This window comes from Hermetia illucens, chromosome 3, assembly GCF_905115235.1.
Source record: "Hermetia illucens chromosome 3, iHerIll2.2.curated.20191125, whole genome shotgun sequence".
In the NCBI taxonomy this organism is placed as follows: domain Eukaryota; kingdom Metazoa; phylum Arthropoda; class Insecta; order Diptera; family Stratiomyidae; genus Hermetia; species Hermetia illucens.
The window spans coordinates 21,417,240-21,442,020 of NC_051851.1; the positions used below are offsets into that span (position 1 = coordinate 21,417,240).

The 24,781-nt window shown below is 37.8% G+C and overlaps 1 protein-coding gene and 1 long non-coding RNA gene across 9 annotated transcripts in view; one reads left to right on the forward strand and one right to left on the reverse strand.

The window, feature by feature from the left end:
- LOC119653209 (protein phosphatase 1B) overlaps positions 1–24,563 on the forward strand; it is a 44,514-nt gene extending 19,951 nt beyond the window's left edge. For 3 of the 8 annotated variants that reach the window (XM_038057776.1, XM_038057778.1, XM_038057777.1), the window contains exons 4-6: positions 10,970–11,072; positions 13,847–13,907; positions 22,956–24,563. In XM_038057776.1, the coding sequence (XP_037913704.1) occupies positions 10,970–11,072; positions 13,847–13,907; positions 22,956–22,970 (179 nt within the window). In that variant the 3' untranslated portion in view covers positions 22,971–24,563. Of the gene's footprint in view, positions 1–8,180; positions 8,473–10,969; positions 11,073–13,846; positions 13,908–14,130; positions 14,258–15,125; positions 15,280–22,955 lie in introns of those variants that run through there. The other 5 variants (XR_005249654.1, XR_005249652.1, XR_005249651.1 and 2 more) reach the window with 5 other exon arrangements.
- On the reverse strand, positions 8,633–9,616 carry LOC119653210. Its single transcript, XR_005249655.1, has 2 exons — positions 9,415–9,616; positions 8,633–9,354 (listed from the first exon to the last, which is right to left on the reverse strand). It is a non-coding gene; the product is annotated as an uncharacterized LOC119653210 (long non-coding RNA).
- Positions 24,564–24,781: the final 218 nt, after the last annotated feature.

The window sequence follows — 24,781 nt, forward strand, 5'->3', positions numbered from 1 at the left end:
CGCTTCAGGTATGAAAGGTCTTGTGTATTTTTTATATAAAGCCACGTATTATATACATACATTATGTGAAAATATCCACTTTTGCGTGATAATGATATTCAAAGTCTTACGGCGGTCTGCACGGGGCATTGGCCCATAGGCGACCATGCCGCTAGGCTCGGCATATCCTACAACTCGCATTGCCGAAGCTGCGGAGAAGGAAGGGAAACCCTCATGCACTTTCTCTGCGATTGCCCAGCTCTGGCTAGAGTCAGGCTGCGGACACTGGGTAAACCATTCTTTGGGGACCTCAGAGAGATTTCTAGCTGCCTGGTGGGAGAGCTGCTTTCCTTCGTGAATGCTACGGGCTGGCTCTGAAGATCCGAGCTGCCTGGACTCTGCCTCCCTGCTCCAATAACAACAGTCACGGTCTTAGAAATTTGTGGTATCAAAACGGCGCACCAAAGCTCTAATTGGGCTCCTTGGAGCGGCCACTGATACCTACCTACTAAAGTCTTTAGTTTGCACAGAAACGGCCACTTTAATCTTGTTCCTAATAGTGCGATTTCCACCACCTTGGCAGGATCATGGTCTATATTATAGAGCCTACATTGCTGCAAAATTTCATGATTCTAGGATGAACTTAAGGGGGGTTTGAAGTCAATTACTAAAACTGATAGTTATTATATTATTAACTTTATTTGAACAGATATCGGTATGGAGGTTATTTCGGAGCTTAGGCACCATATACTGGCAGCCTCTTGATTTTTTTCAGATTATTCGGTTCGGTAGTTTTTGAGAATTTATCTATTAAAGAAATGATCACTTTCGACCCCTCGCACTCCCCACGTACCTAGCTAATGTCAAAACTAGACCCCGCTTCGGAAAGTTCTAACCGAGACCTTTCATTTGATACTCCAGATGACTATATTTGGTGAAAAAAATATACACCCCCCCCCTTAAATTCAACGTAGAAGGATCTAACTCACTGTATGCGTGAGCGTTCACAGTTTCCACCTTTCCACCAAATTTCATGTCAGGCTGTGTGAACAATGACATAATTTTTTTCCTATAGCCTAGTTAAGAAAAGACAATCTAAAAGCATCAAAAATTTTTGCTGCTGCCACTGAGAGTCGTTGTTATCGAAAACAGCGCAATAGCCTGCGTCCGGTTTAGGGTTGCTTAGTAAGGAACTCCAAACATCCCTGTTTCGTGCCGCGGTTCACCAATTTCGAATCCCTAGCAGCTGCCTCGTGTCCTAGCCTAAGCCACCGCTTCATCTACAACAGAATCTGCCTCGTCGTCTTTTATTGAGATTACTTCATTATTAAAAGAAAATTGTAAACGAAATCAACGGTAATCATTTACTTTTGCATATTTAGATTCCACTGCATGAATATTTTCAGCTTTTAAGGTATATTTTATGACGATCAGATACCGAATTTCCTGGCTACCTTGTTTAATATTGTTGTATTTTGCAACAACTATTTGTACTTTTTATGAAACGTCGCAAGATATTGTGTAGTTCAGCAAACCTGCCCTCGATTTTCGCCAAAATAATATTTCACATTGGGACTGATAACACCTCAAGTTAGTTGTGGCCGTACCATATATTTTTATTATTTTATTCTCCACCTTCAATGACGAAGCACCGATAATTTCTAGATTTCTAGAATTGCTTAGTTCCAATATTATCTAAAAGCATTTTCAATCAACTATTGTGGTATTAGATTTTAGTATCATTTTTCAAATGTCAACTCTTCGCTTGTTTATTATTACTCCGTTCTTCCACAGAAGCATTCTATCATTTCTCATGTTTTGTTAGTCATTGCAAATTCAGAAAATCTCTCAACTAATATAAGCGTTGACATCAGCGTTAATGCTTTTTAATAAAAAAAAGATTATTGCCATTTATTAATAACAGTCGTAGATTTTCTCTCATAATCTGCTGATGTGCGTATACGCTACATAGGCAATTTATTATAGACCTCTAGTATGTCATGCGTCATTGGGAGTAGAATATGCATTACAAGCTAGTTCGAAGGTTTCTGGAATCTTTCCAAATATTTCATTAGTAAGAAGATGCAACGAAAAAAAAACGGTCGTCCTTTGACGTTAATATATTCATTCGATTGATTAAAAACGTGGCCATTAGTTGTTAAACGCTGCTCAGCCGAAATTTCGAATCGTTTCAGTTCGTCTATGGTGCAATATCGTTTCGCCGGTTTTCGACGATCCAGCATAGAGTTCAAGTTGATGGTCAAACAAAAGCCGAGAAACAACTCCTTACAAACATGATCGCTAATCCGAAAGCCAAAATGCAATAATAGCTACGCACGTATAATGTAACATCTCAAAAGGTTACCACAATTATGTTGCAGTATTTGTCAATGAATATTAGGGGAGTCTTTCAACCTATACCATAATGGGATCTAAAAAATCATTGAAGGTTGTCTTCAGCAGTTCACGAGTGAACTGGCATGAACCGGCTAATGGATTTGAAGTATTTTTTGCAAGCGTTTTTATTAAAACCAATCAGCAATTTGGTAACTGCGCCCGCCCCAGTTTCCTATGATGTTTGAGATTTGCATTTTGTTACTTTTCGCTTTATTGGCGATCTTCTTGTTCCGTATAGTCGTTAGGGAGATTGGTTGACCCATTACAGATGAACGAATGAATCATATACCTTTTTGAAATGTGTCATGTCTATTGCCAACTTACAATGTAGTACAGCATTGCTTGAGCATCAGATGGAATATCGCTACCATCCCCCTTTGCTCCCTTTGCTGATAATCATCACCGTTGACCTCAAATTCTTCCAATTTTTGTTGCTTCCTTTTGACATTCGATTAAGCTACAGATATCGTAAGCAGAAAATCAGGGAGTGGGTTTGGATTGAATAGGGAAACTTCTGTTCAAGACACTTAACTTGTGTCATTTCCTGCTGTGGTTGACAAGTTTCCTCTTTAACCAAGAAAAGAGAAAAGCGAGAACACAAAGTCTTGTCAACCAGTCACAATGTACACAATGAACACAAGTGAAGTTGTAAACAAAGAAATGCCACATCATTCCCTTTAACGCGTTCTAACAGTTTAATCGTAATGCAACGACTATTATGACGGCTCAGGATAAGCATATTTCTATTTGATTTCTGAGGAAAACAAATTTCTTGAAGCCCTTGCAAAAAGATCGCCAAACTAATGTCTCTGATTTTACGTTTTCCTGCTGGGAGTTCATCTTTGAACTGCGGTTTCAAATTTATACCTTCAAATATCATATCCTTCAGCGGAACAGCATGCTAGGAACGTGACGGTTTCTATCCTTCATTATCTGGCTAACGGCTGTAGTTCTGATTTTAAAAGTTCACGGCTTAGTTCGCAAATAGTGCATCTCGACTTCCGGTTCTAAAATGTCATAGAAATCTTATACGGCTTTTCTAGATAATCCTGGTGATCAATTAATGGATAATCCTCTCAATATTGACCAGAGCTTGGCCAGAGTTGGAAATATATTTCTAGAGAATTGCGGGGTCCTAAGTTCGCATCAACTTGATGCCGTATTCTGCGAATTACATAAAGGAGCATTTAACATTTCCGAGCCGCTTCGGCCACGCTGCTCCCAGGGCAGAGGTGGGGCAGCGTCTGACGATTTGCCTCTGCCCTGGTAAGAAACCGTAAAGCCGTCATCGTCTAGTATTTTGCAAGTTGGAGTGCTAAGCCCTAAACGAGGGGTCCGTGGACGAAAAAAAAAAGACAGTAAGTTGGTATCCATTTGGTCCGGTCCGGCATCAAGTTGATGCGAACTTCGGACCCCGCAATTCTTTAAAAAAAAAATTATAACTTTGTTTTAAATAATACGATGACATCAATGTCGATGAAAGAAATACACCCCCATATCATAATTTTACCATGATGTGATAATTACAAGGAAATATTATCAATTGGTTTTTACTTTTGCCGTGTAATAAGCAGCACTAAATTTATCTCTGAAATTCGACGTTTTCTTTCTGTGTCTGAAAATAAATTGCAAACGAACTTCTCGATTCATTGGAGTGATATGCGGCTGTCTCTTGCTGATGTAAGCTTAAGCTTAATTTTGTTAATTCTTTTTAGGTGATTGATTTTTTTCACAGATAGCCCGTTGCATACATCATCTTATTTCAGTATCTTCTCTCATAGTTGTTTCCCTTTTCAACCTGTTCTTCATACATTTAAAGAGTATTGATTTCAGAATCCATTGCTGACTAAATTGACCAAATAAGGTTTTTAGTCATCGTTGGCGCGAGTGAATTCGCACGATAGTTGACACTCGTTTGCAAAAACGGTTGAGTCATATCTCATGATTATATACTGTGGTTCCAATTTTAGTCCTGATCTAACAATGGCAAAGTGGCGGGTGTATTTCTTTAATCAAGCTTCGGTTCGGTGGTCTCCGTATAGACTCGTATCTTTAACACAGCTCATAAAAAATAATCCAACAGCTGAATTTCGGTAAATTATGCGATTGGGAAATTTAGTTTTCAATAAAATCATTGTTTCGGTGACTGTGTGACATGTGATACCGTCCTGTTGAAACCACATGTTGATATTCATATCATCAATTATCGGCCAAAATTTGGTTGTTAACACCTCTCGTGGCGTAATCCCTTGACCGTAATCGCATTTCCAGACGAATTTTCGAAAAAAAATTACTCAATCACGCCTTCAGATAGTGACACTTGGACATACAAAGATTTTTCAGCAGTCGGCCTTGAATTTTCAGATGCCCAAATGCAGCAATTTTGCAATTGAAGATGGACTTTTTTGAAGAAAATATTGTTTTCAGAAAACTCGGGATTATGTTGAAAATGGCATAAATTTTGCGAAATGTAACTTTTACCAATCCACTACTGTGGATTTTTATTATTTCAATGCAATTTTCGAACGAATGAAAGATTGCCTTTGAAGAAATTTTTTTGCCTTTTTATTGGCTAAAAGTATTTTGTGATATATACAAATACGTATTTCGGGGACCAACTGTCCCCTTCTTCATAAAACACTGAAATAGGGGACAGTTGGTCCCCGAAATACGTATTTGTATATATCACAAAATACTTTTAGCCAATAAAAAGGAAGAATATCTTCAAAGGCAATTTTTCATTATATGACTTCGGCAAACAAATTACCTCCTAATTCAAACCATTTCGAACGATAAAATTAGTGATTCATTACTGATTTAATATTTAAATTTAAAAAATCGAAATTTCTTTTTGTTTCTTATTTTTGTTCATGTATAAATTTGCGATTGCTTTTGCAATGTTTCGGGTTTGAGGTCAACCGTCGGTAGGAGTTCGAGTAATCACGCAAACGTGGCTCACCGTCGATCCGAATTTTCTCTCATTCCAATATAAACGACTTAACCATCAAAGAGCTTGTGATTCGGACTTCCAGAAAACCTATCGCGGTAATGAATACATTTCGGTGGCGGATTTCCCAAGCTTAACGTAAAATTTGATAGCTTAACGTTGCTCCCTAGAACTATCTACTCCAACGTTTCCGGATTTTTCAACAAAAACTTCGTAAAACAAAATAAAACAAAGAATTTAGATGAAAATGATTAAAATGTTTATTGTATAAGAAATAGGTTTGGCAATTATGAATGAAAAATTATATCGGATGTCCACTACGTTCACGCCTACAGTGTCGATTTTTTCATCAACATTTTTAATCACTTTTTGGCAAAGTAGCGGGTTTATTTCTTTAATCACGCCACTGACATTGAGTTTTAAGGCTGCAATCGATTCGATTAGCTCCGTATAGACTCTCGTATTTAACATAACCCCACAAAAAATAATCCAGTCGTGTTTGATCTTGAGGACCAATTAACATCTGCATTTCATTAAATTATGTGATTGGGAAATTTGGTTCATTGTTTCCGTGACTGTGTGATGCCCTGTTCATGTCATTGATATCTATATCATCAATTATAAGCCAAAATTTGGTTGTTAATATCTCTGGTGGCGTAATCCATTGGCCGTAACCGCATTATGGATCGGAAATGCGAATTATTGCGCTTAAAATTTTTTACCTGAAAATTTGCAGACTATCTACAAACAACAAAATTAGGTGAAATTATGTAAGATTTCCACATGTTTATTAAAAGATACTTTGCAATACATTGCCAAATTTTACTTGTATTAAATTCCTTTAGACGTTTTGACGTTTGATCTTTCAAGAGGTAATGTTAGTACATATTAAACGCACTTTCCAATATTTTGTTGAACCGTCTCTCGCTTTTATAACCGCGATAACTCGACGTGGCATTGAACTGATTAAAATTTTCAAGACTTCTGCCGGAATGCCTTCATACTAAACCTTTTAGATTATTCTGTCTAATTTTTCTAAATTAGTCGGCCCCTTTTTCGCTATATGCAATTTCATTATGCGCCTAAGGTTTTCTATTGGGTTAAAATCCCGACTATTGCCAGGCCATAACATACAGGAAACACCGAGTTCGCGTAAACAATTCTTTATCTGTCAAAAATTAGGAAAGGTAAGACAGCTGAAATTTCGGACTATTGTTAAGGATTGAATAAGAATTAAGGAAAGAATGATGCTTACCAATTGAGCTCGATGACAAGGAGCAGAATCATCTTAGAAAATCTTTTGATCCACATGCGAAAAATGCTCTTCCGAGGCCCGGTACCAAATTTTCTTCTAGGATGTTTTTATAATCAACAGCCTTGGTCGTCAGTTCACGCGTAGCCAATCGTCCAATTTGGTTTTACGAAAAGCATCCCCAAATCATTCTGCTCACTGGATGCCTTGGTGTTCGTAGCATACACTAGTCGCTATAACGCTCTCCGGTTCTTCTGCACATATACTGCATTCCATCATTGCGAAAAATGTTGAACTTTGTTTTATCTGAGAAGATCACATTCTTCAATCATCAGCAGTCCAGCTTTTGTGCTTCTTAGCCTACTCAAGATGCTTCCGTTTCACTTGAGCAGTCAAACGCGGTTTCTTAGCCGGCCGGTGTGTACATATCCCAGCCTGTTGGAGCCTTCGTCGTACAGTCTTTGTAGAAACTGGTGTTCTCCACGTCCAACTAAATGCCTTCTTCCTCAGTCTCTACTGGTCCATGGAAGGAGGTTTGCCTTGACGGTCTAGATGAACTTATCAGTTTTTGGTATGATTTGAGGAAAGAATCGCGCCATTTTGCAATATCCAATTTCGGTGACGGAGCAGTAATGATTTGGACAGTGTTTTCGGCACCCGGCAAGTCGATGGCGACGCATTTACTGGTAGCCCCAATCAATTCCAAAGGCTATCAAGAAATTCGGCGCTATAATTTATTGCCGTATTTGAGGTGATTTCGATCGGCTAAGTGAATTGCATGCAATTGTATGACGTAATGCGGCAAAAGACTGACAGTCTGCTAATAAAGTACCTATTGTAAAATTGCTCTCAAGTTTTCCCGACTTAAACTTAATAGAAAATCTATCGAAAATCTTGGTTAAGGATATTTACGACGGATTGTCGCTATTTTAACAACATTGGAGAGTTGAATGGGAACTCCTCAGCCAAAATTGAGCGTCAAACGATCAAAAATTCTTGCCAACACGTACCAACTTACAGAGCGGTGAAAAGCCAACTCAATATTAAAATGTATTTTTTTTATTATTGCTTTTTTCATTTAAAATTCAATAAAAGCTAAAAAAGATAAGTGGTTCTATCATGTATGAGTGGTTGAAACGATCTATTGGAAATAAATGAATGCTATCAAGTGATACGATTAACAGATTTTTAAAAAAATTTCGGAGTTGATGTATATTCCTTTGATTAGTTAAATTAACTACTTTCCTTATCAGATCAATTTCTGCACCATTGGCTCTTATATTTCGCGAAAACAGGAACCTCCTTCATAGCAGTATTGTGTTAAATGTTGATTATTTTTCAAATGTGATGCGCTTAGCCACATTAGACCAAACCTAGAATGTATATGATTTTATGTTATTCATCACGTTATTGAGTATTGTGCAAATATATGATTACAAACTGAATTAGTTTACAAATTCCACCACAAACTTGTTACATACCATCTTCGCTGAAAACAATGACAACTAATGAAAGCAATAATATTTATGATTCTACCGTTAAATTATTTTTAATTGCAACATGTTTTAAGATCAATGTATTCGTTTCATTCTTTTCCTTTGATAGAGCAATGATGTACAAAACAAAGTAAATTTGCCAACCTTATGCTCACCCAAAATATTTATGAATTACCAACTTAAGATGAAAAAAAGAAATAACAAAACCAAAGAAGCGAATCTGTATCGAATATATATTTTTATGGAACTGCAATACTTAAGAAATTTTTTCAATACTAAACGCGAGCAACAATTGTAAAATAGGAACAAGATGAACGTGTACCTGTTTAGAAAGAAAGAACAATAAACCAATCTGAGTATGAAGAGAAATTCTAAAAATAAATAGTCAATTTAAAAGTAAACACATTTGGAGTTTCTGTTGGTTTTTGAAAAGCAAGAAAAGTAATAGAGTACAGTAGGTGACTTGAAACATCATTTTTGTTTTTGAATTTTACGTTTGTTTTTCGACATGTTAATATCACATTCTTCTCATGAAAAAAAAAGAAATTAAAAAATCTGGTTATGATGAAAGTACTAATTCGCTTTATTTTTCCTTTTTATCGTACGCGACATATATAAAATATACGTGGCTGTGAGCATAAGGTATGTTGCCACAAAGCTTATTTTCCCTAGTTGTTTTATTCGTTCCCCTTTCAATTATTTATTTAAATGTTTTGTGTTTATTACATATGTTCATTGGAATTCTATTGAATTTTAAGCATGCCTCGCTCGCTTATGTAAAAACATAGGTAGAACAAGACTATGGAAGAAACCGTTTATTGACAAACGAAAAGCAGTTCCAGTATTTTTTTATTGTTTTATTGTAATGTATGTTTGCACAATATCGATGTTTTGTAGATTTTAAGTACAAAGTGTAGAATTTTTTGTTCAGTTTGCTTGTTACATAGTTGTAGTTGAATAGAGGGTTTTCAGTCGTTTTATACTGCAAACTTCGAAGATGGTTGATTGGCGTCTGTTTAAACTATAACATATTTGCTATCATTACCGATCTAATAACTCATTCCTGATATCATCTCATTATTTTAAGTTCATTTCGAAGCCATTGAGCGCCAAAACCGAATTTATTATCACTTTTAAGAGCGTTAAATTAAAAAACTTCTTTTCAATGGATTCTCCCGTCCCCTGAACATCGTTTACATTTTGGTCTGCATTGTTGGGTTGTGTAAGGTGATCCAGACTGCAGCTAGTTCAAAAATAATGTAAATTCGGAAGCACATGCAAAACTGTTCAGTTGAAAATTTAGATAATTTCGTGGAGAAACTGTATCAAAAATTTTAGTATACCGTTTTGTGTATCACTTGCAAGACTATAAAATTTATGATATTTTATTTTCTTTGAACTCTTAATATATATCACAAAACAAGCTTTAAGAAATTTCGATCCAAACAGATGTGTTTTCACCTCCACAATCGACAACTACTAGAAAGTAATTTTCTTATTCCAGCCGCTGTTTTATGAAAAAAAATCTAATCAGCAAATGTTGGTTAACAGCGTGCTATGCGTTGATTTGGATAAGTATGCGGATGAATACACATCTGTAGATTATTTAATCGTTTGCGCTTTGTTTGCTGCTTGGCAGCCATTCAAAATAAACAAATTCGGGGTAATTAGATTAAACAAATTAATCCATCATTCATGATCGCTGGACTTGGAAGGTGTTGGAATGAAACCCAAAAATATTTTTTAAAAGCTGGACTGATGCTGGACAGTGTTACTGTCAACTAGCTATTAACATGAAAAGCTAGGAAATTCGATCTCAGTTTAATTTCTTAAATCAACTTAAACTAATACTTTTCTAAAGTCCACGTGTCAATATCAAAGAATTTTATCCAGTCCCCAAACGGAGCCTTCACAGTGCTTTGTAATTCGTTTTAATTTAGAGTAAAACTTTCAGTTCTGGTTTTCTTTAATTTTCTATTTGTTACATTCGAATCCATGCAGCATCAACTTACAGAAAACTTTCTTGTGCAATTAAATTCTCTTGTCGCGATCTGGCTCCAGGCTGGATTAAAATTATCTTTAGGAAAAAAGATGGCACTTTCGCCCCATGTTTTCAACTGGGAAAAGAAGACTACTTTCGCCTATGGCCAAGGGATTGAATGTTACTCTCTGTCATGTTAAGCAGTGATTGTTTTGGTTCTATTCCTTTAAAAAAGATTTAATGTCTCAGCTTACCAAAAAAATATGTTCAGCTCTGGCCAAGCTTTGGTCCAAAGTATGGGCCGATTTGCGTTCAATATAATTCAATATAATTCGCACTGCAGGGCAGAAATGAGGCAACGTCTGACGATTTGCCTCTGCTCTGGTAAGAAACCGTAAAGTCGTCATCGCCTAATATTTTTAAAGTTTGAGTGCTAAGCCCTAAATGAGGGGTCCGTGGACCGAAAAAAGAGGGATTACGTTGCTCCCTATTTAGTCCCTGTCCGGCATCAAGTGGAAGCGGACTTAGGACCCCGCAATTCTTAAAAAAATATATCCATCTTCCCATCAGTTTAAAATTTACTTTTGAAAGTTTTGTCGACCATCCAATTGCAGGAAAGTAGCGCAAGACGGCCAACAATATCTTTCTCAAACAAATAAAATTTAGAATTGTCCTACGCTTGACCGAAACTTTCCAAGAAAACAATACAACCTAAGTGACTTGGCCCTTGTATCGGATAATATAATTCAATTCATATAAAAATTCGCAAATAAGGAATATCATAACTCTGCCCATCTATTGAATTTTCAATTTCAAATCAACGCTCATTTGTTAATAAAATGCTTTTTGTTCGATGAATTTCATTGTTCATAATATTATCCCATATAATATCCAATTTTCTATTTTTTTATTTACAGAAGAACTTGTGTGTAAGCAAATAAATGAATACGCCGAGTTGCTGGAAGCCCTTCACTTACGCGAAATCGAAGGTTTGCCGCCAGGTGGTGGTCTGCAATCAAAGTGAGTATATTTCAATATACACAGTATGTCTAATAAGTTTCGGAACAAAAATTCGAATCAACACAAATCGTAATAACAATTAATTTATTTATGTTAGACTTTAATATAATCCTCGGGAAGGGGATTACAGGGGGTTACAGTCAATAAGTAGAACGTCGATATAATGATTGCAACTTATGCGCGTACTCGTCGATAGGAATAGCTTTGGAATGCTTTGTCACCGTCGTCTGGATTGCGTTCACATCTTAAAAAAAAATTTGTTTAATGTGTAATTTGATTTTAGGGAGTAGAAAAGTCTGGTGGTGCCAGATTCGGCGTGTAGGATGGATGGTTGATAACAATAATTTGATTTACAAAAATGGTAGCGAAAGTCTTCGGAAAAATCGCTTTCCCAAGCTCGAGCGGGAATTCCAACGATATAAGCTGTACATTCGGAGCCTAAGTGAAGTAAGATGGTGGAACTCTAGAGAGTTCTACTCTTCCTCTTGATTCAGTAACGGCAATGTGCTTTTGTACTCTAGAAATGCAAGTGATAATAGACGCGAAACTAGTGTCGGGTTATTTCTAAAGGCTACCGCAAGGTGCGACCTATTGACCTGAAACCGGTCTATAAGAGACTTCTAATTGGCCATGAGAGAATTCAGTATCCCGAAAAAATTGATAAGGCTGACTCTGACCAATGTGCGAGGCCAGATAAAAGTAGCAGGATCACTCTCGAGACCATTCAACATCACCAACGACCTAAGACAAAGGTATGCCCTATCATGCGTCCTCTTTAACCTGACCCTGGAGAAAGTGATTTGCGATGCAGAACGCATCAAAGAAAATCTCGAAAGTTTAATCAACAGAGAGCAGGCTGGTTTCCGCTCCCCATTCTGCATTGACTACATTAACACCCACGCAAGCTTTCTATAGTGTGAGCAGGGAATGTATCTGGAGTATTCCACGCAAGAAGGGTATTCCGGAGAAACTAAATTCATTGTCTTTGGTCAAATGGTTATGGATTTGGAAAGAGAGTTAAGTGAAGTTGTACTGAAGGCGAACAACAACAAAACCAAGGTTCTCAGTCTGACGGGTCATCACACTCTCACTATCTGCATGGACAAAGCCACGAAGGGCCACCCCTTCCCTTCTTTCAATTTGTATATCTAGAAAGCGCGATTTCTGCCGACGTTGGGATCTAACTGTTTGTTGTCCGATGCATTAACAGCACTAGGTCTGCTTTCACTTTCTTGTCTAAAATCTGGCAATGCAGTCATCTCATCTGTGATTGTTCTGGTTAAGTATTCTTTCTGTGTTGCTTTATGGGGGCAGCACATGGTAAGTAGACTCCATTGTTACTTAAAAGCTCCAGGTCTTCGTCAAAACCTGTTTGCTTCATATCATTGAAACGAATGAAAAACTTGACCGGCACACAGGTCTGTCGCTCGTACGCATTGTGATTAACGAAGGCGAAAGTGGCAGTGGATAGGTCACATATTAAGAAAGGGTATTTCGGGATTAGCACCCACGTTTCAAAAATAAGCGAAGATGGCTTTGTAGTTTCACGCTAGGACAGAGGCAACTCGTCAGACGCTGTCTCACCTCTTCCTTTGGAGCAGCATGACCAAAGTGGTTTGCAGATATTAAGCGTTTCTTTATATAATTCGCGAAAACATCGTATTTTACAAATTCTATAAAGGAGCGAAAGGTTACGCTGCCCCCAGAGCGGTGAGGTAGTGCCTAATGAGTTGCCTCTGCCCTGACACGAAACCGTAAAGCCGTCTTCCCATATTTTTGAAGTAGGTGATTTTGACCTTTCGGATAAGTTACGCTCTGGGTGACTGTCTTTGATTGACGGCGACATTTTGAATACTATGTTTTAGGGGACAATCTCTTTCTGACAACATCGAAGATTACTGATAATCTCAATTCAGCTCTACAAACTATTTCGAACCATATCTGGTCATTAGGATTGGCGTGGAGATATTCGAGATGGGTGCGACATGAATAAGGTGAGAAAAATTTGAATGGCCGAGTCATCACATGCACATCTCTGCTTGTACGGTGCAAAAATTGACCTTTCTTTGAGCATATCATCATTGGGGATGAAAACTGGATTACCTAGGCAAACATCGTAAGGACAAGAGTATATTTTCACTCTGAAAAACCTGCCTCCTCCGCCTTTAAACGGAACTTGAGAATACTGCGTATATGGTGGGACATTAAAGGATCAATACATTTCGAGTTGCTGAAACCGGTCGAAAAGCTACGTTTAGAGAGATACTGCGGTCAAGTGTAATTTAAACACAACATTCTAAGAAAAGAGGCCGGCCATGTCCAATAGGAAGGACGTTTAATTGTTTCGTGATAATACCAGGCCAGATGTTGCTTTAGAGATTCGTCGGAATCTAAGCTTGGGAATTCTGGCGCATTCATCATACTCTCCGGACGTTCAATCCTCTAACACTGGCTTCTGTCCTTACAAAATTGTTTGTCGGGTAAAAATTTCAAAAACCAAGAGGATGTCAGACAACAAGTAATGGTCCAATTTTTGGCCCCGGAGGTAAGGCATTTTTTAAAAATTGGATATACAGATTGCCATCACGATGGCAACAAGTCAAATAATGGTGGAAACTATGTTATTCAATAAACAATAAACACATTCAGAAGACAGAACTTTCAGGTAAACCTAATACTTACGTATAAGATTTTTTTCCGGGAACTTATTAAACATACTCTCTGCTAACACTACACCAAATATAAATACTAATCTAAATCATTTTCTTTTCCAGATATGAAGTAATCGAGAAAACGTTCAAGGAGATTTGGCCTAATCTGGCATACCAGTGTGAAGTACGAAATATATTTTATAATTGTAGATAAATTTTGCGCATAAAATACCTCTTGCTATATTTCCTCTCTATCTTCCTTCACTTCTGTTAACTGATATATAATTCTATTTAATATTGCGATCTTTTATTTCTACTTTATTGCACTTTTCTGGGCATATTAATGTTCATTACTTTACAATCATTCGATTTTTGCAAGTTTTATTTGTCTATTGTAACAATTTCAGTAATATCGCTTCGATATCTCCCTGGGTCAATCTATCGCTTGTTCAAAACTTTAACCGTATAATATTGACGAATCCTTTGGATGTCGGAACTATCTATTTTGTATTTAATTTGTTTATTTTACTTTCTGTAAGACATGTATAACTTTCATATGATAATAATTGGTTCTTGTTTTGTTTGTTTACTTGTGTGTATGTGTAAATGGCTTTTGTAACCGTTAGAAGAGTAAAGTTAAATCGAAACTGTATGTGGTCACTAAGTTCTTGTTTAAAATGGGTAGAACGGTGAATTTTATTGAAACCAAGTGTCGAACACTGACACTGTGGAATGTTATTCAGAACCAGCAAGTCAATCGAGATCCATCAGAGGGGCACCTAGTTGCTCCATGTCCTGAAGCGTATAGAAATATAGACATCTACACTAATATCCCTAACCATACTCTCAGTTTCGATATACATCTGAAGATGCTACTTTTTCATTAGGCTGTCATTCAAATAATCATACTTTTACTTTCGGTACATAGTAGAAACCTGCCTGGCACACTGTATGTCTATCGCACTGCAATCATATGGTCTAGTGGTTTTAGGAAGCAGTCTAAATTCTAAAGGCATTTTCGATATAAATCTAGCATGCGTGCGATTATATTCTACACAGATGCGCCTTGCAGTTTAGATATCTTTAATTTATTGGAAGGCTACTTTCATTGAATGATCATAGAATATAATATTTATGTCGGGACACTATGGTTAGATATAGAACGCACTCGAAGCTAGAAATAATAGTATTGCCAGCAAAAGCAATATTTGCAATGCACGCGCTGTGCCACAATGACTTTCAATGCTTCAGCTTAACACACAAATCATGCTGAAATTACGCAACACAACGCTCACACCATTCATTTGAATCTTCTGAAATTATCTGATCTTAATACACTACAACGTCTAGTTTAACAGAGATGAAAGTAAAAAATGCATTTTACACTATTTATTCATTTCAGTAAAGAAAAATGTGATATCAACAATGTTTACTCGGCAAATCCAGCGTTGTCTGCTATCTATGTTAAAAGTGTATATCCGTAATAGAGCCAAAAAATAATACCTGTCAGGTAACCAGCCACTTCATGGTTGTGTGGTGGAATCTAAAAGCTTAAGGTAGGCATTTTTTTTACTTTTTTCCAATTGAGTTTTTTGTACGCAGATTAGATTGTGGCAATGGTGCAAAATATCGATCACGTGTTTGGAAACTTTATATTAGCAATTAGTTTCATATTTTTCATAACTAAGGGGAACACATCCAATTTCATAGCACGGGGCTAGTATTAAGTCGTGCGTTGATTAACTACAAAATTCAAGATTTAAACCGAACACAAAAAGACATTAAAATTGATTGATTTTCTGACTGGTTTCATGCGGCAATTTAAATGAAATAATTCGAATTATAACCACACTTCCTTACTATTACCAAGCGGGGGAAAATATGACCTCAAACAAACAATATTGAAAGGATCTAATTTTCCCCATATATTTTTTGCGAAATTAAGAGAGCATTAACTAGCGTTGTCACCTTTTTCATACGAATTCGTACAAGGGCGTGATGAGAAGTCTCTGGTCTGATAAAGAAAAATATTTTTTGTGGGCCTTTTTCCTTTCATTTGTCATCATAATGCCCATGAAGACTTACAAAATTTTTAATAACGGTGCTCTAACGTAAGGACATACTTTTTTTTAGAATGAAACAAGTATCTGAAAATTGGCAATTACAGCATAGGTAACTCCCTCGTTTTCCCCAAATTTCTTAGCTCCGTGGCGAATAGGCTAGAAGGGAGAACAATTCAACCTTCAGTTCGTTGATTTTAGCTATTGCAACGATCGACGTATGAGCGGGTTGGTTGTCATGATAAAACAAGTTTTAGTTCTTAGTCAGATGCGGTCGTTTTTTTACCTCGTCCTTCAAACGTTGCAATAATCCTGCGTAGTGTTCATCAGTAATAGTTTTTCCCTTCTGAAGGTAATCAATAGAGACAATTCCTTTTGCGAATCATAAAACACCCGTCATAACTCTACCGAAAAAATTGTTTTTACCCATTTTGGGGGTTCTCCTATTCCATTCCGTTATTTTGACTGTTGTTTGGTTTCAGGAGCGAATTGCAAATCCAAGTTTCATCTAAAGTTAAAAGAGTGCCAAATCCGCAATGGAAGCCGATCGATAATTGTGACCTCATTGGGTGCATCATCATCATCATTAACGGCGCGACAACCGGTATCCGGTCTAGGCCTGCTTTAATAAAGAATTCCAGACATCCCGGTTTTGCGCCGAGGCCCACCAATTCGATATTCCTAAAAGCTGTCTGACGTCCTGACCTATGCCATCGCTCCAGCTCAGGCAGAGTCTGCCTCGTCTTCTTTTTCTACCATAGATATTGCCCTTCTAGACTTTCCCCATCCATACGGATTATGTGACCCGCCACCGTAACCTATTGAGCCGGATTTTATCCACAACCTGAAGGTCATGGTATCGCTTATAGATTTCTTCGTTATGTAGGCTACGGAATCGTCTATCCTCGTGTGGGGGGCCAAAAATTCTTCGGAGGATTCTACTCTCGAACGCGGCCAAGAGTTCGCATTTTGTTTTGCTAAGAACCCAGGTTTCCGAGGAATACATAAGGATAGGCAAGCTCATAGTCTTGTGCAGTAAGAGCTTTGACCCTATGGTAAGACGTTTCCAGTGAAACAGTTTTTGTAAGCTGAAATAGGCCTCATCAAAGTACTCAGCCCATCGCTCCAATATGCCCATTCTGTCGGAAATCACATTTCCCTCTTTGTCTCGTCATCCTGCTGACTTGTTGGTAAAACTTGCGCGCCTGGTGCGGTTGCTCCCTGTACTTTTCTAGCTCATAGACTTGTTGGTTCTCCCAGGCTTCCTTTTTGCGTCTGTGTAGTCGTTTCTCCGCTCGACGGAGTTCGTGATAAGTCTCTGCGTGTGCCCGCGTCCTTTGAGAATGCATCACTACTCGGTATGCGGCATTCTTTCCTTCCGCTGCTAGCTTACATTAATCGTCAAATCAGCCGTTCCAACTTTTCTTGCGGCTGGGACCAAGTATGTTTGTGGCCATATCAATGATAACGGTCTTCAGGTGCTTGTAAAGATCATTTGTTGATGCTTCGTCGCCAGGATATCTGTTGACTGCGGTTATGGCGGTATCAATTTCGCCCTTATAGGTGTTGCGGGGGGCTATGTTGTGAATGGTTTCAGAATTTCCTCTCACCTGGTTGTCAGAGGGGATTGTAGGTGGTGTCGTAATTCGAGCTCGGAGCATTATGCCAATGAGATAATGATCTGAGTCTATATTGGCCCCCCTATATGTTTTGACATTCATCAAGACTGAGAGGTGGCGGCGTTCAATCAGCACATGGTCAATTTTGTTGAAAGTTGTCCCGTCTGGAGAGACCCACGTATGTTTGTGGACCGCTTTCCGCGCAAACCAGGTACTTCCAACAGCCATTTCGTGCGATGCTGGTAGCTGAATAATGCGCAGTCCGTTATCATTAGTATCCCTATGTAAGCTATGGGAACCGACCTATCGCCTGAATACGGGCTCCGTCCCTACTTGACAGTTGAAATCTCCAAGTATGATTTTGATATCATCATAAATCGTTAATTCGTTGTCGTTGTAAAATCCATCCTATTCGAGGCTCTTTCCGTGGCTTCGTAACATCTGTTTTCCGTGTAGAGTTGTCAGGCCTGTCCAACCCCAAACCTGAGGGACCAGTTGGTACATTTTGTCCTGTTTTTAGGCGCGGGAGACTCGCCTCCATTCTTCTCCGTCTGCAGTTTTTCATGTAGAAAGAAATCCCAGCGATCACCACGTGGAGGTGGGACCTATAATACCCTTTGACAGTCCTCTGACCTCTTTTTACTTTCATTAATGTTGTCGAACGCCAGAATGTTTCACAATTCCTCAAAAATTCATTACTTTGTTACTTCCTGTTTTTTTTTCTGGGCAACTCGATATTTGGTGCACTTCTTCTATGCTTATTATTTCAGTAATAGTTACGAATTAAGTTCCTTTTTGACGACTACATTACATTACAACAGAGCTGGTTCCGATTCAGCCTTTTTCCTTCTCTTCTCGCGTTTGTTTTTTTTTTGCAATTTGATCTTTTTGAATCGTCCGGAGATTGATGTGATATCTTCTCTCTGTGTAGATTTTTAGGGCACTGTGAATGGTCATGGATTAAATTAATTTTTTTTCAGCGTTTTCATTCGGAGATTTTGATTTTCTTACTTTCTCCAATGTTGCAACTCACCCAAAAGTGGGATACATAATTGTAACGTGTATTATCACTTGCATCGCATTAGGCTTTAAAAAATGAAAATGTAGAATGAACGGAAAATACCAATAACAAAGATGTGAATGTCCTATATTCCACAATTTCTGTCCTCAAAGCTGATCCTTAAGAGAAAGAAACAGGTTATCATCAATTGGGATAAGATAAATGTACGAACACTTCAAATCCTGATGACGAAAGTCAAGTGCAGCTTTCTGTATCATTTCTGGGTAGTAGAAACTGGTTAATCCGGTAACCAATCATGTAGATTCTAAATGTTTCCCAAAAACGGAGGCCATATACGTCCACGCTTAGGCGGACAGCTTGCTTGAAATTTCAGTTCAATTCAAAGTTGCGATCAAAGAATTGGGGCAGTATACACGTACAAACATTGAGCTGTGATTCAATTCCATCTTTTCGTTTATCAAAAAAATTTCCTGGAGATTTTTTTTCATTTATTCGTGATAAAATCGCCTAAGAACGATGTCTATGGGAACGGTTCCTGCAGTACATATGCTGCTGATGTTGTTCGACAAACACTGCATACCTGAAGTGCACTTAGTCGATACGGCATTCCTTGTTTTCCGCAGTGTGATTTGTTTTCCAGAACAGTTGCCCAAACTGGAGCTGCGTAGAGTAGCATGGAACTAACCACCCTCGAAATAAAACGATGTCGACTTTGTCTTAGTCCATCAATGTTCGGTAGTATCTTCGAAATCGTTACAGCGATGGAAGACGCTTTAGTTGCAACGCACTCAATGCGTTTTTAAAAGTTGAGCCTTTTGTCAATCATTATTCCCAAATATTTAAGTGACTCTTGGGAGTAAATTGTTTGTTCACCAATGTTAATTTTCACATTTGTGTCCTTTCTTCTTTTGCTGATTGGCACTAGTTCCGTTTTATGTTCAGCAAGTCATAGACCGGACTTTTTTGCGTAGATTCGAAGTCTCGTCTAAGCGTTTTGCAACTACTGTTACCCCGATATCGTCCGCAAAACCAATGGTTGTCACGCCATTAGGAAGGCGTAGCGTCAACACTCCATCGTACATAATTAACCACAGTAAGGCACCTAGGACAGACTCCTGTGGTACGCCGCACGCCATCCGGAATAATTTCAGTCGATTGTGTCCGCGTCGCAATATAATCTTCTTCCTAGAAGAAATGCAATAACGATGCGTACAATGTACTTCGAAGCCTGTAGTTTGGTTACAGCCTCTACGATTTTCGTCCACTTTGCAGTGTTGAATGCATTTTTTACATCAAGTGTCACCACTGCGCAGCATTTGTCATCTTGTATTGCAGCGCGAGCCAGGTCAGTCATCATGTTGATTGCATCGACGGTTGATCTTCCCTTACGAAACCGGAATTGCTTGTCGAATAGGCCTCCTTCCTTTTCTGCAACAGCGAGCAGTCGGTTGTATAATACTCGTTCAAATAGTTTACCAATATCGGTCGATATGCAGAGGGGTCACCCAATGGTTTACCTGGCTTCGGAATAAGTATCAACTTATCTTATTTTCAGCGAATTTCCTTGCTGTATCAAGAATTTTCTCTTCTACCACTACAGGAATTTCGTCGGGGTTTACATGGACTTTACGCAGATTTGTGTAATTCACATCCTCTGAGAAGAGAGTGTCCACTATGTTTTGCAGTAATTTAGGACAGGTAATCGGTGGGGAACGTTTGCCTTTCAGTGATGACATTACCGACCTGTAGGCGCCACCCCATGGATTAGTCAGTTTCAGTACACATCCGCTTGAAATGTTCGGATTTGCTCTTCGTGATACTTGCAATTTTTTCCTCGCGTCCTTGTATTGCATGTGTAGCTCAGTGAATTCAGGTTGATTTCTTCTGCGCTGGGAGCATCCTCTAGCTCTGAGGCAGTTTTTCCGACATTCCTCAATTTCTGAATTCCAGCAGAAATTGGTATTTCGTCTTCGGAAAGCGCTACGCCGTGGCATAGAGGCATCGCATGCCGGCTGCAATTTTTCATCAAGAAGTACTTCCTTGAAAATTCCTGCATCGGATTTGTTAGTTACCCAGCTCATCGTTATTCTTTTTTGGTGGCTGCAAGTCTTTGATAAGGGTGTCTCTGACGAAAGTGAGGTGTACTACCGATTGTAATTCTCCCCTCCGGTATGTGTTGGCTCCCGCAGAATTCGCAAGTATGAAATTAAAGCGCGAGAATGCCTCTAGCAGTATTTGTCCCCTTGGATTTGTTTTTCTGCTTCCCCATTCTTCTGCCCATGAGTTGAAATCGCCGGCAATTATTTTGGGATTGTAGCGTCTTGCTGTCTGTCTGTCCGTCATACGCGTTTTTTCTCGGAGACTAGCCGCGATTGACACCAAATTTGGTGGAAAGATGGGAAATGTGAACGCTCACGCATCGAGTAAGTTACATCCTATTAAGTCGAATTTAAGGGGAGATCCCCATACATGCAAAAGGGGGGTGTAAATTTTATTTTCACCAAATATAGTCATGTGGGGTATCAAATGCAAGGGCTCAGTTAGTACTTTCCGAAGTTGGTCTCAGTTTTGACATTTGTTGGAAAGGCCGGGAGTTCGCGGGGTCGAAACTGATCATTTATTTATCGGGACCATTCTCAGAAACTGCCCAACCGAGAAATCTGAAAGAAAGTGAAGAGGCTGCCACTATATGGTGCCTGGGCTCCAAAATTCCCTCCATACCGATATCTGTTTAAATAAAGTTAATAATAGTATATTATTATAAGTTTTAGTAGTTGACTGACAGAACTTATGGCTGTACTATGTATGTATACCTTATGAGTGGCAGCAAAAAAAAAGTTGCTGTGCGCGCAAGATATGCCACTTGCTTCTCTAAAGCTTTGTTTTTCTGTTCATGGACCGAAATCAATGATGTTTCGAAGCAATGTCTTTGCCGATTTAAGTCGAACTGTGTCCACTATTCGTCAGATGTTAAAAATACTGAAAAGTGCCAAAAATCAAAATTGTTTAGCTTAATAACTAGATATTTCTAGAAGAAAGCCAATCATAACACATCGTTCAATAAGTCCCGGGACTAACTATGAAAACAACATTTTATCGGCAAAATTCGTTATTATTCATCAACATAATCTCCTTCAAGGGTTATACAATCATTCCAACGCTTCTCTAACTTTTCAATGCCATGTTTGTAGAACGATTTGTCTTTTGACTCAAAATGAGCCTCAGTAGCAGCGATCACCTCCTCATTTGAGCGAAATCTTTTTCCCTGGAGCATCTTTTTGAGATCCGCAAAGAGCCAGCAGTCGCTGGGGGCCAGATCCGGCGAGTACGGAGGATGAGGAAGCAGTTGGAAGCCTAATTCGTTGAATTTGGTCATCGTTTTGATTGACTTGTGACACGGTGCGTTGTCTTGATAAAAGATGACTTTCTTCTTCTTCATGTGTGGGCGTTTTTTCGCTATTTCGGCCTTCAAACGATCCAATAACATCATGTAGTAGTCGCTATTGATGGTTTTTCCTTTTTCGAGGTAGTCAATGAAAATTATACCATTCGCATCCCAGAATACGGACGCCATCGCTTTGCCGGCCGACTGTTGTGTTTTTGGACGCTTCGGGCGGCTTTTACCGGTCGTAATGGTGAAATGGTGAATCCATGTTTCGTCCACTGTCACATATCGACGCAAAAAATCCTGTTTATTGCGAGTAAATAGTGCCAAACAGCTCTCCCTATCATTGATACGTTGTTGCTTTTGTTCCATTGTGAGCAAACGCGGCAGCCATTTGGAAAAAACCTTTTTCATAGCCAATTTTTGGTGCAAAATAGTAAATGCACTACCAGTTGATATGTTCAGCATCTTAGGTATCTCGCGCACTTTCATTTTGCGGTCACCCATCACGATTTTCATTACTTGCTTGGTGTTTTCGGGAGTTACTCCCTCATTTGGCCGACCCGAACGTTCCGCATCATTTGTATCAGCACGACCGCGTTTCACGTCGAAAACCACCGACAAATGGTTGTTTTCGACGGAGTAGAGTCCGGATAACGTTTTTCAAGCCATTGCTGAGCTTGAACAGTGTTTTTTCCCCATTAGAAAACAATGTTTTATCAACACACGAAACTCGTTTTGGTCCATTTTTTCACGATTGCAAAGGTAGCGTCACTATAGCTTTCTTGGTTATGTTTCGAATTACATCAAATTTTGACACATCTTATCTGAAGGTTGGTACTTCTGAACCTTGGTATATAAATGGCATTATTAACGCCATTTCTACGCTAGTCCCGGGACTTATTGAACGATGTGTTAGTTGGTATTATCTGGTAGTGGTCCGGAACCAAACTACGATTTTCATCCGATACAATCGGTTGCATTCATTTTGAAAGGTTTGATTGGATGAGTGCTTGCGAAACTGTTTTTAATTGTTATCCAATTTCTTTGTATCAACAGTATTGTCCCAGAAATTTACTACTATATGTGATGTCAATGTATTGTAATCTTTTGTCTTGTTATAACTTTCTCTAATATTCTTTTTCAGAGTCCAACGCATTGATTTCCGGTGTTTTAATCTATATATATTTACAACCTGAATGTTTGCAATTTTAATTTTACTCGTTATTTGAATAAAGAAAAGAAGAATTGAGTGTTTCATGTACTTTATGTGAAAAACTCTGTGTAATAAGAAACTTTGTATAAATACCTACTATAAAAATAAGAAACGAAATCAGTGAGAAAGGAACACCACTAAAGAGAAATTCATTCGTTCTGAACTATAGATACAAGTAAGAAGTATATAATTGGGAGTTAACAAAAGATGAAGTATGTTGTATATGTGAATTTTTTTTAAAAAAAAAGAAAGAAGAGAAGATATATTTCATAAAGATGCGGATAGGAAAGCCAATCATGACAAGGAGGAGAAAAGTAAGAATCACTTAAAAAGAAAAGTACAGTAGATTGTCGGTGTAGTGAACCTTTCAAATTTTGAAAAGCATCTTACAAAAACTTCTTTATATCAAAGGATGATGTAAACAGTACTTGGTTTCGTCCTTGAACAGTATTAGGTTCAATTTAAAATATTAATTGAAAACGATGTACGAATATTCTTCATAATATGTAAATGTAAATATGGAATACCAGTAGAGAATATCACAAACAATTTTGTCCGTCATAAATGGTCAATCTCATTAAAAATTTACGTGTATTGTAATTCAAGCATTTTCAGATGTAATAATTTTTAGGTTCAGTCACTAGAAGATATACCACTTGTCCGAAGGTTCATTATCCCAAAAGTCTACTGTACTGTACAACTAAAAATATGGCAGAGATCGATTTGTTTTACACTCAATTACATGAAGAATATCTTTTATAGGAAGGACCTTTTATTTATATGAATAGTGCGTAAATGGAAAGTAACTGAATTTTCGAGATCAATGTCATTTAAAACTAAGGATATGTCATTAGTAGTAATTAACGGAGAAACAAAATGAATATATGATTTGAGTTTATTTTTTTTTTTTTGAATGGAGGACGATGTGTATAAATCTTGTTGATGTACTTCATTAGGTTTGTTTTTTTTTTATTTTCCTGTCTAAAAGATATATGTTAGTCTGAAATCCTGAACGATCGATTTGTTCTTTAGTAAATCTGAACAAATCAATGCCCTTACTTCATGTATCTAGTTCAAGTGTAGAATTTTTGTAACACGATCGATAATCAGGCACGGGAACACTTACAACCCCACTTCACAATTCAGGATTTGACTCTAACGTATATATTCCACTGTACATTAGCTTGTTGATAATTATAGTTTTTATTGTACGATTGTAATTTATATGGTTCAATGCAAAGTACTACTTTACAACTTTATTTATTTTGATGACTACCTTTACTTCTTCACCATGGTAACTTCTAGATCTTTTGATAAATGTTAAAAACCGAAGCTTGGACAAAGAAAATATCCAGAGAATAAACTTACCACTCAACAACAACTACAACCAACAATAATTTCAGTGATACAATAAAGATACAAATGCAAAATGGTCATATGTACGTATATCATGATTGCAAGTGTGCACAAAACAACATTTTCCATAAAAAAGAATTATATTTCAGTAGTTTTACAGAAATAAATTATAGTATGTGTTTATCTTTAGTCTTTTCCTTCATTCAAATGCTGTGTTTATGCAAAAGAAAATGATTTCTTGTGACAGAAGTTCTATTCAGTTTTTCTAGTTTTTCATTTCTCTGTTTTGCTTTTGTTGGAAATACTGAATACCCACTACTTCATATTTCAATTTCAGTTCTGGGCATTTGTACTTCGTTTTCATCTATTATTCGGATTCTGAACTATTATGTTGTTGCACA